Source organism: Stegastes partitus, unplaced genomic scaffold (genome assembly GCF_000690725.1).
Source record: "Stegastes partitus isolate 25-593 unplaced genomic scaffold, Stegastes_partitus-1.0.2 Scaffold307, whole genome shotgun sequence".
Classification (NCBI taxonomy): domain Eukaryota; kingdom Metazoa; phylum Chordata; class Actinopteri; family Pomacentridae; genus Stegastes; species Stegastes partitus.
In genome coordinates, this window is record NW_007578038.1 from 151,940 (window position 1) to 170,289 (window position 18,350).

Here is an 18,350-nt window from a genome sequence, read left to right on the forward strand (position 1 = left end):
CATCCAATTCCAGCCACCGGGCGCTCCTGTGTCTCATCATTATCCGTCCACGTCTGCCTTCTTGAAAAAAAAAAGAATATTTCACGTAGATTTTCAAGCGCGCTTCTATATAAGGTGATGGCTCATTTGACCGGATATCACTCAAATATACTATATGTACATTTAAATCCTGGTAGAAGCGGGTTAGAATTACAGTCAATCTTCTGCAATAAGACATGTTGAAATGATGAGACCTGATTTAAGAGGGGTGGCATGAATTTGTGATGAAAACTCAGTTGAATAAGTTATATCGTCTGGTTTCATTATGAGGATTTAATGCCTCTGCCCTCTATCTCTGCGTGCCTTTAAATGGATTACACGAACACGAATACATATGTTAATCTATCCATTTATGCATGGGACATGAATTAAAGCGGGGAGACGTTGGCTGGATGTGAGTCGCGGGTTTGAATTCTGCCGCGTGACCTTTGGGAATGTCAGCGCCCGATCGTCACCTTATCCCGTCGCTTACCACTTCAGGACGGCTAATAAAGCCGGAATGGTTTAAAAATAATGATGATAAATATCTGCGAGCGGCTGTCCTTCATGGCCCGGCGGCCTTAAAGGGGCTTACAATGTCTCCACTTGGATTTCAAACAGTATTCCACCTCTCTCTCTCTCTCTCTCTCTGTCTGTCTGTTCTGCCCTTTAGCTGCCTGCCGCTGGTGGGATTCACAGATTCCTATAATTTCACTTAAATGGTTGAAAATTATTTTAACCGACTCCCCGCCAACCTCCAGGACTTTCATCTTAAGGATGAGTAGGATTTAGCGAGACCTCCCACTCGGCTTTAACATCTGTCAACTGCTGCTCGGTAAATACATATAACTACCGATTACACATTCTTTTTGGTAACAGGCACTTATAATGCTTTACACTTTGATCATGTCAAACTGTAAGTGGCCAATATTTCTTCTGTCTTTTATTTCACTGTAGCTCCAGTACAAGCTGCAATTATCTCCCCTACATATCAAGAAAGATTCAAGCATACTTACTGGAAACAATGAATAAATGCGCCTCAGATGGTTATTTTAAAACAATCAGACACTCATGATCACATTTTTATGAAGTTTTTGGGTTATCCGTCCATCTCACTAGCTCTTCATTGGAATTTTTTCGGATTTGGCACAAACATTGTGTTGAGCTCGAGGATTATATTTTCGTTGAAAAAGGTTAAAAGGCCACAACGAACTCACAACCTTTTCCCTTCAGTCAAGAATTCATCTGCTAATTACGACAAAACTTCACACAAACAGGATAAAATGTGATGACATTTGAGATCCACAAGGTCGAAGGTCAAGTCTGGACAGACATGAAACTGCAACTTGAGGAACGTAACTGCAAGACAACTCTAGTTTCTAAAGATTTGAAACAAAACTTTTGTTCCTGCGTCATAGAGCTGTGTTTACAGAAATGCAACTGTCCATTTTTATTTATTTTTTATTACCTGATTTGATCTATAATATGTCAGAAAATAGTGACAGATCTCGATGTTTCCAACACTGTAAAAGGTGTATTTAAAGTAAATCAGTTTTATTAATCTTTAATTCATCTTTTTCCTTTGGTGAAAGCAGTTTATTCATTATTTATGTGGTTTTGGTCAATTTTAACTATATTCTCGACCTTTAAACTGTTTTTGAAAGTAAGATAATTCCTCTCTCATGTCCACAGCTCTCCACATTTTACTTCTTTAAGTCTGCTACGGTTTTCCTCGAGTAGGATTACAGCGTCAAAGATTGGAAACAACATTAGCTCTAATGACAACATCCTGTTTCACATTATACATTTGGGTCAAGCTTAAACTTCCAAGTTGATGTTTCTTACAGTTCAGTTGCAGCAATGTTTGTTTGAGAGGAATCAAATGATAAGACATGATAAAGTTCGTCTGACTTAACCCAGTGGCAAAAATATTACATGTTGACTTAAGTTGGACAAACTTAATTTATTTGCGTCTTACCAACTAAAGCAATTCTTCATGACATTCTTGAATATCTTCTATTGTTCCAACAAACCAAAGATACTTCATTTACTCTCATAAAGGAGTGAAGAAACCAGAAAATATTAAATCTTACAAAGCTGGGGTGAGAAAATTGGAATTTTCTTAAAAATAACTTTACCGATTATTAACTTAGTTCTTGACTAATTCAACAGTGACAACTATTACTGATTAATAATTGTCGCTTTACTGCCACAGAAGTTAGAAATCAACTAAACACATGAGATTATAACTTTAAATCTGCTGATTTATTTGTTCAGCGACTAGGAAGCGAGCTGCAGAATTATTACCCACCCTGATGAGCCGAAACAAGATTTCGGATTGCGGTACCGAGACTCTAGCAGCAGCTTCTTTAAGTCCTTTAAGTTGCTCATTGTTTGTCTATCCTCACTTGATTGGCGTTAGATTTACAACCTCAGTGTAACTGAGTTATCATTTCAGGATATTTTAACAGAAAACAGGTTGACCAGCAATAAAAAAAAATCTCCAAATTTGACATTTTTCACTTGACTTCCAGGGTTTCAACACTCAGTGCAGAGTTAATAAACGGCAAAGAGAGCTTTCTATCTTCGTCTGTATCTCTCTGCAGAATGGGAGTCTAATTGCACGACGGATAATTTTACGGCAGAGAGGAAAGCCCCGGCTTTAGAGGAAACTCTCCCTTCGCCTGCACGCTAAACATCATCCGAGGAGAAGAAGAAGACATTTCTGGGCATGCACATGTATGACTAGTGTGTGTGTGTGTGTGTGTGTGTGTGTGTGTGTGTGTGTGTGCGGGGAGCTGGCTGGGGAGGTTGCGCTCTGGCTCGTCTCCAGCTTTTCGAGATTGATGGCACATTAAAGTGAAGGACGCGTCACGCACCTGTGCTCGTGTACCACAGGGGAACAACACGCAGGTAGACGGGGTGCTGCAATCAGCAAGGTGCCCCACACACACACACACACACACACACACACACACACACACACACACACGAACACTTGGGAATTTACAATGTCTCTTGTATATTTTTTCAAAGCGAACAAACACATGTCAAATCCCTCCACAAATGTAGGTCCCGTTTCAACATCCACACGTGGGGTTGTGAAAGCAGACATGATGCCTGGAGGGGCCTCACACTGTATGGACGATCCCCTTTCTTTTTTCTTTTTTTTGATCACCGCTATTTGCACAAGTCAGCGCGAGCATCCGCAAATGCAAACTTGCACGCCTGTCTGTGTAATTCGCCACGTTTCTTTTCAAAAACAATACAGCGGCGTTCCCACACACGCCATTGTGTCCATTATGCGAGCGGCTGAAACATCCGTTCTATACAGCGGCACAATGAGGAGGGGAAACGCTCGCCTCCGCCGCCGTCTATAGATGCACGCGAGTTACATTATTCAGTGCTATTCATGCGCTGGCGCGGCGGCGGCACTTTAAGTACGGTAAATGCAGCATGCATGCTTGAAGTGCCGTATGTAAGAGGAAGAGGAGGAAGTACCTGTGGGATTCTGGGCGATTTGACGCATGAGTGTGAACGCATGACGCAAGTTTCACTTTAATGCTGGACACGCTAGTGAGTTCACATTAGCCTTGTTCGGATTATCATGCAGCCATGTAAGACATTAAAGAAGTGCTGAATGCTTTCATGTGTTTGTTTTGAGCTTGTAGCTAAATGATATTTCCATCAAAGAAATCTGCACTTTATAGGTTGAAAATGGCTCAACACGCATCTACTACTCTCTCATTTCTAAGTACTTTTTGAGACCCATTATTTAGAGGAGTTTATGTTACTTTCTTCTATCCTTCCGCTTTGTATTTTTCATTTCATACAATGGTTCAAACTTCTGGCAGCTATAAAAGCATCATAAGACACCATTCTCTGCCTCCAGACCCTCATTCTACCCTCCGTCTGACAGCACCGCTCAGAGACTAATGTGGCCTCATGGGATTGCACATAAATAACAAGTCAGTTCAAGCGCTTTTTAAGCTTTTTGCATGTCTTTACATTAAAATAACATGCAGAATGGTTAAGGCTAGAGTTAAGGTCAGGGGGTCATTTGTCATGATTACATGGCATGCACATAAGATGCAAAATATTGGTTCTTATCACACACAAAGTGAATTGAGGTGTTGTATCTGTGTATCTTTTCATAATACTAGGTTGCAGAGACATCCTTCATCCTCTTGCAGTTGGACTGGACCCCTATGAAGTGCATTCATTCAGTTTGAGACCAAAATGGTTCTTCACCACTCTCATGTCCACTTCGAGGACGTTTGGAAAGAATTACAAGATTTTGTGTGGTTCTCCCCTTTTTGTCTGGTCTAGGGTAACCTACTTCACGGGGTTTTTCAAAATTAAGCAGCAGGTGGAGTTAGGTTAGAGCTAATGTGATCAATTTAGTATTACATTTCAACAAGGCTGGGAGGATTGCAGGAGACACCAAAAACATTACCAGTAGCTGATACGTGTCCTTGGGTTGGTCAATCTCAAAAAATGCTGGATTCCATGATGCAGCTTAATATCATCTCTTGTTAGACTGTCCATGGCTGGTGAAACACAGTTTATTATACGTATTAATATGCAATCAGGAAGTTTCTTGAGCAACGGAACATATTAAACCTCTCTTTTAGTGCTAAATAGAACTTCTCATGACAGGTAAACTAAAATTCTTATATACAATTAGATGTGATCAGATGTTCTGTTGGTACTTCGAGGATTTTTTTTCCATTTCAGTGATAGTTTTAAGCCATAACGTTTTGAAAAATCTCACCATGTAATAGAATAAAACAGTATCATGAGGAAAGCCCATTTAATCTAACTGTATGATTAATGTTCTGCAGTTCTGGTTATTAAAATCACATATTGGTGAGTTAAACCAATCAGATTGCTAATATAACTGCACGTATAGAGAATCTGGGGTCTGAACTAAAAATTAAATTTAAATAAAACACTTTTTCACGCATCTACTCATGCACATTAGGATTATTTAGCTTCTGATTTAAAGATATTTGAAGATTTCTGGCTCCATTTCAGTCCAATAGAGGGAAATGCAGCTTTATTTGTGGCGTTCACAGCATAAGATCTATTTCCTTTTTTTAAATAAAAACTTTCTCCTTAAGGAAAAATACATGTATGAGAAACCAGTGACAATGCCCGTCTTTGTAACTTGAGTTGTAGGATCACAATTAGCTCAAAAAACCCCACAACCGACTTTGTCTGATAAAATACATTATGTGTGTTTCAGCGATGCACTAAACAAGTCTGGCAGCTTTATACTCATTAAAACTAACCAACCATCCAGTTTTACAGCTGCCAGAAGCTAATGATCTTCAATTACTTCGCATGCTGTAGGAAAAGGATTTGCATACAACTAGAGTTTCAGAATATCAGCGACATTCTGCCGCTAAATTGGAAGCAAACCAATATCCATTTCGCGACAATTCAAACTTCACATCATAAAGCGTAAGCGTATATTTTTAGGTTTAATTTCCAGACAGAGGCACAGACAAAGTGCCGTATGCCGCTCTGTTGTGGTCCAGAGCACCTGTCAGTAAATTCTACACCACCCTTGGGTGCCACAGTCTCTGTGATCAAAGTAAATTAACACGTAATCAGATACGGACGCAAGCAGAAAAGCATGCGCTCGCAGACTTTTCCCGTAAGGCCAGTTTTTTTTTTATTCTCGCGGATCAGTCGACAGCAGGTTTGAGGTGAGAGTGAGAGGTAAACACGCTGGGAAAAGAGACGGGGGGATAAAAATGACACATGATTTAATGAGTCGCCTTTTTGAACAGTGTCGCTTCGGTCGGGGACGCTGTGGTGGAGCTGAGAGAGAGATCAGACTCTCCACGCGTGACCGGGAGTGTGTTTGGGTTGTTCAGGATCTCGCCAGAAGGTGTTCTTTTGTGCGTCTGTTTGTGCATCCCTAAGCCGTCATCTCCATGTGACGCACGTCCTGCTCGGCTCCGCGCGCAAACCATGCGGCAAATTGATTGCATATAAAATGCAAATGCCGGCTTTATTGGCCGCAGCATGTTAATATTGCAATTTGGACTGTAGGCATTGATTAGAGGAACTGTCTTTCTGCGGGCTTTTGTGACATTGAGGAAGGCAAGGTTGGGTTGGAAATGGCGATGGGGGTTGCAAGATGCTGACTCGACGCTCGCCGGTCATTTGTTACTTGGAGATGTTGAATCCCAGCGGAGTGGAAATTGTCTGATGCAAAATAAGAAGGCTGCGGTAGATAAACGCAAACATATTTTGCATGCGTGCAGGCATGTTCGGCTGCGTGTGGTCCGATCTCAGCCGGAGGTCATTTGAAGAGCAAAGTTTCCAGATCTTTGGCCTCAGCGCCCTGCTCCAATTACACTTTGGTGCTCCCGGCGCCGTACTGTGCCGCGCCGTGCCAAGAATGTGCCACGCTGAGTCCAAGCAGCTCACCTCATTCCTACCAGGGCACTGCAGCCTTCACAAACCCAACATGTCCCCCCCCCCCGTCAACACCCCCGACGCACACAGTTCAGACAGAAGCAAACTGCAACACAACGGGGAACACACACTCACTCGATCACAGGCGCGAGCACATCCACCAGAAATATTCTATTTTGTCTGATAATGATGATTGATGCCAAGCCAAAAAACTCCACGGCAAAAACAAATGGCGGTTGGCTCCATAAATCAATTGTTTGGGAGGGGCGGCACTGAAAGCCCACATTGATCATCACATAGGCCAAATGTTAGCATCTCCAAATCATTTATTCTGGGCACCATTTCATACACAACATCTGCCGCACTGGCAGAGACAGAGGGCGGAACCTGTTACAAAACAACGGATGCCATCGACTGCTGGTAATGCACATTATAAAGCACGTGGCAGTGTTTCTTTTTGGTGACGGTTGGTTATCTGTAACTAACAGAGTCTGGAACAAAGGAGGCGAAAGAGCTGGAACACTATCCGGTACACGTGACAAAGATTAGCTCTGGAATATCAATGGATGTGAGGCTCTCAATTTGTCAAAAAATACGTCAAAAACCTTGTCAAAAAAAAGTTTTGTCAAAATGACGTCTTCACACTGAAGGTCCAGAGCACAAGCTGCAGAATAATAAAGCCCGCTGGACCACATAGTGGGAATATTGTAGAAATTCTTCCAGGAGCATCCTTTCAAAACCAATGATTTAATGAAGCACTTTGAAACGCTCACTGGCTGCAGCAGGTTAATTTACTGTGCTTTACAGTACAGCTGTTCATTTCTGCGACTGTGTTTCAAAGGAAGGAGCATCTTTTTTATCTCTCTGAACCTTCAGCTGTTTCTGCTTGGTTTACACTCCTTTCTTCTGCGCTGCCCCACAGAGGCAGAGGTCGCCGTGGAAGCAGTGAAGTTGAGACAAAAGTTTTCAAGCTGGAGGGCAAACCATAAAACAGAGAGAAAGGTTATGAAGCTTTCATTTTATGTCCACCTACAAAATGCAGAGACGGCACTGTGTCTCTGAATAATCTTCAGGTGATGCTCAGCGAAACTGTGTCCGCCAGCAAACTGTGTTCAGTGAGCCTCCTAACCATTTACCTAGTTTGTTTAAGAACATTCACTTTCTTTATTTAGCTTAATTATGAAATAAATTTAATACATTAATCTCGTTTCAATGCAACGTGTGGGATTTAAAGGCAGATTACCAACACATCACAGGAAATTCACCAGATTCAATGGCAGAGCTGCTAAGCTAGCTAATGTTAGCATGAGTGTAGCTACTTTTTTCCCCTCGTTAACTGATTTCACTGCTGTCATATTTGATAATATTGAATATTAGCATAAATAGCAAACGTGTCTGTTCATTAAAATCGATATTTTTCATATTCAGATAAAAACTACTTAAAAATCAGTTAGTAAGCTTAGCTTTAGTTTTAGCTAAGGCTAGCCACAGCTATCTTATTAGCTATCCTTGCTTTATTTTTAGCTGTGTAATGAGCCATTTTTCTATGTTAGAGGAAAATAGAATTGTTGTATTTCTGTGCCATAAATTTTTACAAGGCGAAACAGGTCAGACATTTTAAGCAAATATGTCATTACTTTAAAATGCTAGAAATTATCATCAACACCTTATTTTATATTTACTTTTACCAAATATTTGAACGAACTTAATTAAATATTTGGCAATACTGATACAAGCAGACTGAACTGTGATTAATTTTTTGTTTTGTTTTGTTTTTTTCACAATTTATAAAGATTATTACCACCAGCAATTTAATTGTATTAAAATGTTTCAGGTCTAAGATGCCCCGACTTGTCCTCCACAGACAAGCCATTGGTGATACTATGTCATCTAGACACTACACATTATTTTATTTTATTTGTTTTAATAATTAAAGGACCACATTTAAAAACTTAAAGTTGCCATGGAGGTGGTTGGGGTCGATGGCGGGCAAACAAAACGCAACTCTCACTCCAGAGTTCATATTCATGTTGGTCTTTCCTGCCATTTGTCATCCATTGGTACATTGTCAGTGAACGTTTTACGAGGGGTGTAACAGTATGTGTCTTTGTCTTAAACCATTCGGTACACAGCATTTGGTTCTTGAACAGACTTCATGGATCAGTACATCCTGTGGTCCAGTGATAGAAGTCTATTTATGTCAACATACAGAACAAAACTTTTAGAGAACCAGCACCATCCAGAGTATTCTGGCTAAAACAAGCTTGCAGAGTGGCACTTTCACCAAACATGTACAATGTGTAAACTCTAAGTACCCATTTAAATCGGGTTTCCCAGAATCTGTTCACACAGTTTCGGTCAAAGGACTAGTTACTATACGGGGCCCACACTGATTGTAAGCACCACTTTGCTTAGTCCACTGACAAGTCCAATAAAGTTAATTCCAACAAGATGGCTGTGTCCTCATTGTTGACACAAGGAGAGAAAGGCAGCGCACTTTGTGTAGTTCTAAAGCTGGAATTGCTGGCTCGGATTGTTAATTTTGACGATGTTGGACTTGCGTTAAACAAAAGGTCAGTCGTTTCTTATTGACAACACACAGCAGATTGAATATCCATTTCCTTGTATTCTCCACTGTACCCAAAACACACTGAACCATGACTCTACATTTTAATGGCACGTTTAGTATATTTGTTTGCCAATCTTAAAAACGTTTCCTCATTATGGTAATTTTAAAAAAACGCAATCTGCTCGCAATTACATTTCCTTCAAATATGTATCTGCTGTTGCAAATTAGCTGTATACAGACATCATTTCTAGGAGACAGGACCGGCATTAGATGTGCATCACGCCTGTCCCTGATCCATCAACAATAGAAGCTGGAGTTACGTAACATGGCAGCACAATACCTCCAGTATCTCTGCCACTGTAGCATCCAGTGACTAACTGGCTTGGCCCAAAGACAAGATGATTAGACACAGTGGGAAAATACATCAAGTGAAGAGAGACAGGAAGACACTGAGAGAGAGACAGTCATAAGAAAAGCCAGATGTCCTTGAGAAGATAAGTGTGTGTGTGTGTGTGTGTGTGTGGGGTGGAGGGAGGACAGGGCGATCAAGGCTATGGGAGGAAGAGAGGTGAGATAGGGGGAGAAGGAGATGGATTGAGAGAAAGGAGGAGAGGGAGAAAGCTGATAAAGAGAGAGACAAACACAGAGAGAGAGAGAGAGAAATATAGTCCTCCCTGGTGTGGCCCGTCCACAGTGTCCGGTCTATGAGGCAGTAAATCGCCCCAGTTCAATGTGTGCTCTCCAAACGCTGCCGCACATTATTGATAAATCAGTGTGTGTTAATGAGAGGAGCTGATGTGGCCTGATGAATCACGACACAACAATGAGCCACACACACACACACAAACACACACAATCTCCGAGTCTGGCCCAAGTGAGCGTGCCGTCTACTGTCACACACTGTCATTTATCGTTTGTCTCCGATACACTTTTTTTTTTCCTTCTCCTCGCGCACACACAAACCAATTTGCAGTAGCTGGATGAACACTTGGCCCCTGTGCTGCAGTAACAACTCCGAGTGTTATTCTATCCTGTTAACAGAAGAGAGGAGGGCTTCCACAGCAGCTCCAGCAGGCAGTCAGAGGACAACACAAGCTATTTTGGTTTCGCTTTGATATCCAATAGGCGGCTTAACATCCTCATTAGATCATATCGGCCTCGCACACACACACACACACACACACACGAAGCCGGGGTGAAATTATCTCTCTCCTACACGCTCTACCTAAATTATCAGGAAATCTCATCGTTTGTTTGCCCCCCGTGTGTGTGCTGATTTATTAGTTTGCGCAAATGTGCGTGGGTGTGTTTTTTTTTTTTCTTTCTGTTTGTATCGACGCAAGTGCGCGCGTTCGATATGTGTGCACTTGAAATTGTCTGTCTGCTCGGGCCGCTTTGTGTGTGTGTGTGTGTGTGTGTGTGTGTGTGTGTGTTTGTGCAGGGCAAGATGACCTTGTTATAAGCTGAGTGGGCTGTAGTGCTGGGGCATCATTAGTATGGGTTAGGTGAGGGTTAGAGGGTGTGTGTGTGTGTGTGTGTGTGTAGAGGTGAGTGGGTGACATAGTGGGGTGAGATGACAATATAAGAGCGAAGGGAGGAGGAGGAGGAGGAGGAGGTATGTGGGTCAAGCCAGGACACGCAAACACGCATCACTCCCGCCATCCGTCACACAGAAGCCGGTACAAAGTTTCGAGGACGCACACTCTCACACATGCGCGCGTACAATTGTTGTTAAGCGCAACCTCCTCGTCTCCTACAACAAATGGCCTTCAACGGTACAAAAGGGAACCTGAACTGTCCGGTCACAATGTAGTGACGCACTAGCGGTGAGTGTTAGACACATGATAACATCTACACACACACACACACATACAATATGAGGTGTTACTTTAGGTGTCCCAACATACTGGGCTGTAAACAGAGCAGCCAGATCTGTAAACTGGGACAAAGCACCCTCATGTGTGCTGACACATCTTTAATCCCTATTAAGGAGGCGCTGAGCTGAATTTGAGTGTTTTCCCATCAGCCACCTTGACGTGAATATATTTACGGTGGCGTCACAAGCTTGTATAATTCAATGATAACGCTGATAAATCGGGGGCGTTTGACCGTTGCATTCCACCTAAATTTAGGATATGCCCTTTTTGTCTTTTTCAGTAAGAGGGTTGACATTTAACAAGGATCCCCAACTGGATTTGAACCAAGTTATGCAAACTCCTGACCCCCCCTCCCTTCACTGTTTTTATTCAGGCTTTGGGATTTCTGGAGAAAAGCTGCAGCATTGTCATGAGTGCGCTTTCCACACAAGCAAAAGAAGCTTCTCTTTTTAGTCACAAATGTTCAGCGTATTGTTTCCAACATCTACCAGCAACGAAGTAACTCAGATGACACAGCTCGAGGCTGTAGTTCAGTCAGTGTTACGTTTAAGTGAACTACAAACAACAGGAAAAAAACAACAAAAAAACACAGGAGAGGTTAGATTACAACTGGTCTGATGTTTCACCATTGGCCCACAAAGTTGCCTGTTCATTGGTTTCCTGGTGAAACTTTTCACAAGTCATGGTGTGGCCTGTAACCTGAGCGTGATCATGTTGCTTTGGTGCTGCTGAGTGTCTCTCTGGCTGCCTGGGAACTGGAACAAACAATGACTGACTCGGATGTACCTGCATATGTTGTGTTTGAGGTCGGGCTGGGGGTTACAGCTGAAAAGTCACAAACAAATCACAACAAAATTGTCTATTCAGTGGTCTTTTTATAATAAAGACCAGGAGGGAAAAGTAATTTAGTAACTTAAGCTTTTTTTAAATCTGGGTAAACAGGTAGTTGTCCAAATATTAAGACACATTTTTAAAATGCACACGTAAATAAAAACAAATGAGGATAAAGGAATGATATCAGCTTCATTAAAAAAGAAAGCAAGCAGAACTTAAAGATGCTTAGAGAATGAGCGTGACAAAGCCATGATACCACATGAAGAGTAAGGTCCAGAGTGGCTGTCCAAAACCAAGCCTCCATGGGCACACCATCAAGTCCGTCAGCATTCAAAGGGTGCTAGGAGCACATTGTTTACGTGGAGATGGTGGGAAACATAGAGCTGTTGGTGCTTTTAGACCACAAAGCCAGTCCCATAAAGGCCTGCCAGCTGCAGCCTTCACTAGAGCATGCCAGTCGATGCAGACAAGGGCCCACAGATGAGCCCAAATCTGGAGACCTGCAGCCACAGGTAAGTGATGGAGGGCGGAAAAAGCTCCATTATCAAAATATATGATAATCCAAGGAGGGAGCACACTTGGGATTTGTGAATGGGACACATGTTTGTGTTTTTTATGTGCTTCTATGACAGTAAGTAAACATTCTATAACACTATGTTTTTTGCTATTGATAAAGTGTCACCACCTGTACATATCACTATCGTTTCATCACCCAGGTCTACATTTGCACATTGCTGTTGTCATGCTTCTCACTATCACTCAGCTTCCTCACCCTGCAGACTAACTCCAAAATCTTGGACTGTAGCTGGTGAAGGTAGCCCTTGTTCTGCTGGAGGGGTACCCCACCCAACATCTGCAGCAGCTGGAGAACTGCTTCACATTCCAATACACCAAACTCAATGAGGATGTAGGGCAGGATGGTGGAGTCTTTCCACAGGAGGAGGGACTCGCTGGACAGGCCACCGAATGACGAAAGCAAATAGAAGCATTGCGAATGAAGAGTCGGTATCACCATATGACGCACTGGTAATCACCTGAGTTTAACTGAATCTTTGGGGGGAACTGTGTGTGGATCATTACTCTGCTCCAAATAGTTAACATCCATCTTGTATTATGAGTTATAAGCTTAAAAACTCCTGATGTTGTCATGTGTCATCAGTTGTCTGGGTTGAAATCTAAGTCGAATGTGAGATTTCTAGAGCCTCGAGTAGAAAACGTAAGAATCTGTGCTTGACAAAAGGCAACAGAAGCCAAGAGTAAGTAACTACAACTGAAGAAAGCCGATGAAAGTCAAAGGCAGTAATAGAAAAACAATGGTTCCAACCAAAACACATAACAGGTGAACTGAATATAAGCCATAGGAAGAAGAATAAGCCAATAGAAGCCAATTGATGGAAGTAAAAACAATAGAGGGCTGTTGGAAGGAAAGTGAAGGCAAGCTGTAAGCTGGCTGCTCTGAAGTCCTGCCAGAAGCAGGAAGAAGAGGAGGAGGTGGAGGCCACAGCTCGAGAATATTCTAGTCGTTTATTCCTGGCCAGGGGTCAACTCTGGCCTCGGGATGAAGCTCAGAGAGTGAAGAAAGGAACTCACACACGATGAGGATTCACACTTGACAAACTGGCACATACGCTCGTGGCCAAGGGGTCAGCAGTGTCCTCCATATGATGAACACACATGCAGAGAGCCTTTAAAGGAATGACGGAGGCGCTCGTGGACACACATGGTAATAGACAGACCTCAGTATATCACCACCTGAAATGGCAAAGCAGGTAATGCGTCTCTAACCGCAGCCTCCATACAGCGCCGCCACAATTACCATAATAAATCCATGAGAGTGTGAAAAGCAGAGAAGCCATTAGGATGAAAATGGCTTCAAACAATGGGCATTTCACACACGTGGCCTTTTCCCAAAGAGCTGGCACTGCCACGACCTGTCCAACATATTTTACAACCGTAATTACAATATAGAGAGCAGCCGCCTCTATGGCAGATGCTGCTTCCCACGTTAGAGGTTCCCCACGTAATTATCATGATGAACTTGGCACGCCGAGGTAATAAATATCACAGAACTCGCACACACACACAAGCGCACCTGCACAAGCTGGAGAAGGACACACACGGACTGTATATGGAAGTGCAGGCAGGTAGAAAAGTGGACATGAGCGAGCGCATACACACCAGTGAGGTAAGGACACACATACACTAGTGTTAACAGCTAATGTTTTATGAAGTCTTTATGTGTAATGTAGCACAGATGGAGGAAGTAACGCGTGTAGCTCTAAATCAAATGACTTCAGAAACAGACGAGTTAACAGTATAAACAATAGGGCAGCAGTCAACGATAGAAAATCTCGCTGGATTGAAATTGTACCTGCCCCTCGATTTATTGGTTGATTTTCTCAATTTCACAATTAAGTAAATCAGTGAGCCCCTTTAACTGTGACAAATCCGGGGCTTTTCACAGTAGCTTTCCAACTAAATTGCATTCTAACTGCTAGCCTTATTAGCCAAAATGAATTATAAATCAACATAAAAAGCCAATACTTGCAGTATATTCAATTATTTGAGTAATTTTATACGGAAATTTTTTTAAAGTGATGTCAGCTCGTGATCCCAGTATGAGGAATTTTACTGTCTACAAAGCTTGCACTTGACTTGTTGGCCATCCGTCTGAACAAACGCAGCCACATACATCTTTGTCATGTTGTCGACATAGTTTGGAGTTGATTCCAATTAAACGTTCCGTGAATGTAAATGCCAGTGGGCATTCTTTCTAATGACCAGCAGGGGGCAACTCCACTGATTGCATAAAGAGCAACTTCTCCCTTGATCTGTACATCAGTAAACATGTCATGGTTTCAAATGCAAGTTTGAAGACTTTGTGAAAGCTGCATTTTGGCTATTTTATAAATGAGAGTCACATTTAGAGTCAAACAAACCAAGCTGACCAACAGGTTGCTACCGGGTCACTGTGCATAGCGTTCTTGTGCTCTCCAGTCAGATCCCCCCCGTCCACTGTGGTAGTATCCGGTTTCAAGAGAGAGACCAACAATTAAATTCCAGACTTGAGGCTTCACAACACAAGTGCATGAGCTAATTCCGTCTTCTATAAACAACTTGCATAATCACATGAGCAGTCTGTGCTTTGGGTGAGTTCAAAGTTGTGAAATTGCGGGGGGGGGGGTGTTCCCAGGTAATCTGCTTCTCCCTCCGCCAATAATAATGGATTAATCCTGAAAGGCTCTTGATGAAGCACTTTTGTCCTTATCATTGTCCAACCAATGAGAATTTGCTCAGATGAGAGCGTATCGACCAGTCGATCGACCGGTCGACCTGGACGCCACAGTCCTTCTGAACAACAACCAAATAACCTCCAAAACAGATAAAAGGCAAATAGGACTTCCAGAAAACATAAATAGGAAAATAACTTCCAGAAAAGTATTTAAGCCAATGCTATGGTTTGCAAAGGAAGGGAAGGGTAATGCCTATATGTTACCTAAAGAGAAAGAATATAAAACAGTCAATCATTACTTGTTTATTTTTTAAGGATCCAGCTCAACTCTGTGTCTTCTCACTGCTCAGTCCAGCCTTATCTAAATTTAGAAATGTGTTTCCTAGTAAATCTAAAAGGTTTTTATTAGGAGCACAAGACCTCTGATGAACCATGTTTTCATAAAGGCACAACTCCATCCATCTTTGGCTCGTAACATCAGATCCTATCGGCATGATGCGGCACAGACACGATCATCACACAAGTCAAGTGTCACTGTCTCATTTAGCTCCAATGAATAATTTTAAAATCACATTTAACATGCAAACACACAAGACAAATTAGGCCACACTGTGTTTCGCTTGCCTCGAAGGAAACACGGGGAGAGAGTAATGGCCCCCAGAATCGCAAATGAGGCGCCTCTTGACATTTTTATATCACAGTAAATCACCGTATGTATGAGCCAAGTTCAATGTGGGCTTGCAGATTACCAGCTTGTGTGTGTGTGTGTGTGTGTGTGCGGATGTGTTGACATGCACCTCAACAAAGTCGTCACCACAGTCACAACAACACAGGCTTTAGTGCCTGTGGTCAGTGACACAGAGCTCTGTGTATTAAACTGGAATTTACTCTGTTAATTTCCTGTACCGTAAATACAGAACATGCTGCTACCAGGAAGACGGGCTGGGATGTTTCCCAGATTCAGATTAAGTCCTGAACTCCTGAAATTACAGGCTGCAGATGTTCTCTATTGAGGCTTTACAGTTAAGGATTAATCTGTAGTCTGGCAAGCCAACCATCAAAATCCAGTTATCCAGTACAGGCAGTAAACAGAGCAAAGAGAGGATGGACTGGAGTGGAAGGAGGGATGGGAGAAACCGGAAAAGGGGGGTGATTTGATTTTTAAAAAAAATTAAGGCCTCTGAGAACTCACCTGGTCTTTTTTCCATTTTTCTCCCTCGACTGCCACATAGTCGAACCTTTGATATTAATATGAGGATTTGCTTCTGGCAGAGCGACTTGTTGCTCTTCGGGCAGGGCTTGCGCTTGCTGGCGATCTGCCGGTTTGCCTGGGGGTCCTTGACCTCCCTGCGCTGGCGAATGAGGGAGCTGGCGAGAGCGGCCATCTTCCCAGCGCTGACCCTGCCGCCGCCTCACCAGCCTCTGGCGGCTCGGTGGCGCCCAGGTGTCGGGGGGTACCGTGGGCCACCCCCCTGCCCGCTCACCCAGGGCGACGGAGCACCGCTGAGGGAGGGGTGCAGAGCGGAGGAGGGGGCTTCTGAGGATGGACCGAAGCGACGGGTGGAGAAAGGCAGAAAAGGAGGGAGAGGAAGGGAGGAAGAAGAGGAGGAGGTGGAGGGCAGAAGGGTGGATCCTTCAAAAGCCCACCCAAATCTGACAACTGCTGCCCGCCGACGTTTGGATCGTTTGCCTTTAAATGTCCTTCTGTTGTTTTTTTTTTTTTGGTTTGTTTTCTGGTTGGGAGTCAGGTTCAGGTGAAGCTTTGATACGTCACTCTTCCTCTGCTGGGACAAGTCATGCTGCTATCCACCCAGAATCCAATACCAGTATCCTCCTGATGCCTCCGTCCCAGTCCGAGAGTACTCCCAAGTTCGACTCAACCCCGTCCGATACGAAGCCGAACCATTCGCCGCATCGTGAAACCACAAAAATAAAAAAATAAAATATAGTCCTCTTAACCTGCTCAGTCCTGCAGATCAGAAGCCTGATCCGAAAAATGTCAACTCTCCGAAATAACAGGAGTTGGGACAGCTCCGTTCCTTTTCCGTGCCTTCACCTGTAAAATGTCTCCATCCGAAACAATGTCAGAGCAAGACAAGTAGAAGGAAGAAGCAGAAGAAGAAGAAGTAGGGACTGTCCGACCTGAGGTATCAGCTCCGCAGGCTGATGAAGGGATGCGGACGCTGCTGGACGGAGTGCGGCTTGTTTCCTCGCTTTCTTTCAAGCTCTCCTGGCATCACCCTTTGCGTTCACTCGCACCCTGAGAGAAAAGAAGAAGGAGGAGGGGGGAGGAAGACAGAGGCTTGATAAATCCAGCATTTCCCAGAGATAGAGGTGACATTCATGAACGAGAGAGCGGCGGGGATAGAGAGACAGACAGCGACACAGAAAAAAAAAAAAGAAAAGAGAGGAGAGGAGAGGGAGGGAGAGTCTATCTATCTCCCCCCCCACCTCTCTATCAGATCGGGCTCTCCAACTCTCGCAGCTACACCACAGCAGAGCGCAGCGCTGTGTCCTTCAGCCACGCATGCCACCTCGCAGTAGGGAGGAACGAGGGATGAATGAATGGAGGGAGACTGAACGGGGAGGGAGGGGAGAGGAGGGGAGGTGAGGGAGGGAGGAGAGGGAAGAGGAGGGGAGTGCATGCTGGCAGGTAGCTGAGCCTTACGGTAGGTGCTGTGTTGCTCAGAGTCTCCCTTGGTGGGTGACAGCGGTCCGGTCTGGTTGAGTCCAGTGTGTGTCCATGTGTGTGTGTGTGAAGGGAAAAGTATGTCTACACGTGTGAAGGAGTGTGTGTGTGTGTGTGTGTGTGTGTGAAGGTGTCCGGGTGTGAGGCTGCATGTACGAGTGTGTGTGTGTCCCTGTTCACAGTGCATTACCGAGCGAGCGCTGGCAGCGTGCTTCACACGTTCTCTCCCTCCCTCCCTCACCCTCTTCTCTCAAATCTATTTCCCTAAACCCTCCCCCTTTGCTCTTCTCTCTCTCTCTCCCTTTTCTCTCCTCCCCCTCTGTCACTCCCTCCTTCAATGTCTGACAGCACCCCCCACCCACCACCACCACCACCTATCACCCCTCATACCAGGCCAGGCTGAGAATCGAGGCTCCACCACCTCACCGTGAGTGATGTTGGCTTAAAGAGACAAACTAAAGGGAGGTTTGTCAGCGTTCTCAACTATGACAAGGACGCGTAGATGCCGTGGCACCGTCTGAGTCAGCCGGGACCTCGCGTCGCCGCCGCCGCCGCCGCCGTCGTCGTCGTCCGTGCACGCGCTGCACATGCAATCAAGTCCAGCAGAGCGAGACACGTGCAGACAGGTTGCAGACAAGACGCTCGCAGCTTTATGATTCCCAAAATGAAATTGTGTGCCGCTGTGGCAAGAGCACGGTA

General features: G+C 43.9%; 1 protein-coding gene across 1 annotated transcript in view; it reads right to left on the minus strand.

The window, feature by feature from the left end:
• The window catches only part of fgf11a (fibroblast growth factor 11a), a 111,064-nt gene extending 93,819 nt beyond the window's left edge, over nucleotides 1-17,245 (minus strand). The window contains exon 1 of the mRNA XM_008283336.1: nucleotides 16,155-17,245. Coding sequence (XP_008281558.1) covers nucleotides 16,155-16,347 — 193 coding nt within the window. The 5' untranslated portion in view covers nucleotides 16,348-17,245. The remainder of the gene's footprint in view (nucleotides 1-16,154) is intronic.
• Nucleotides 17,246-18,350: the final 1,105 nt, after the last annotated feature.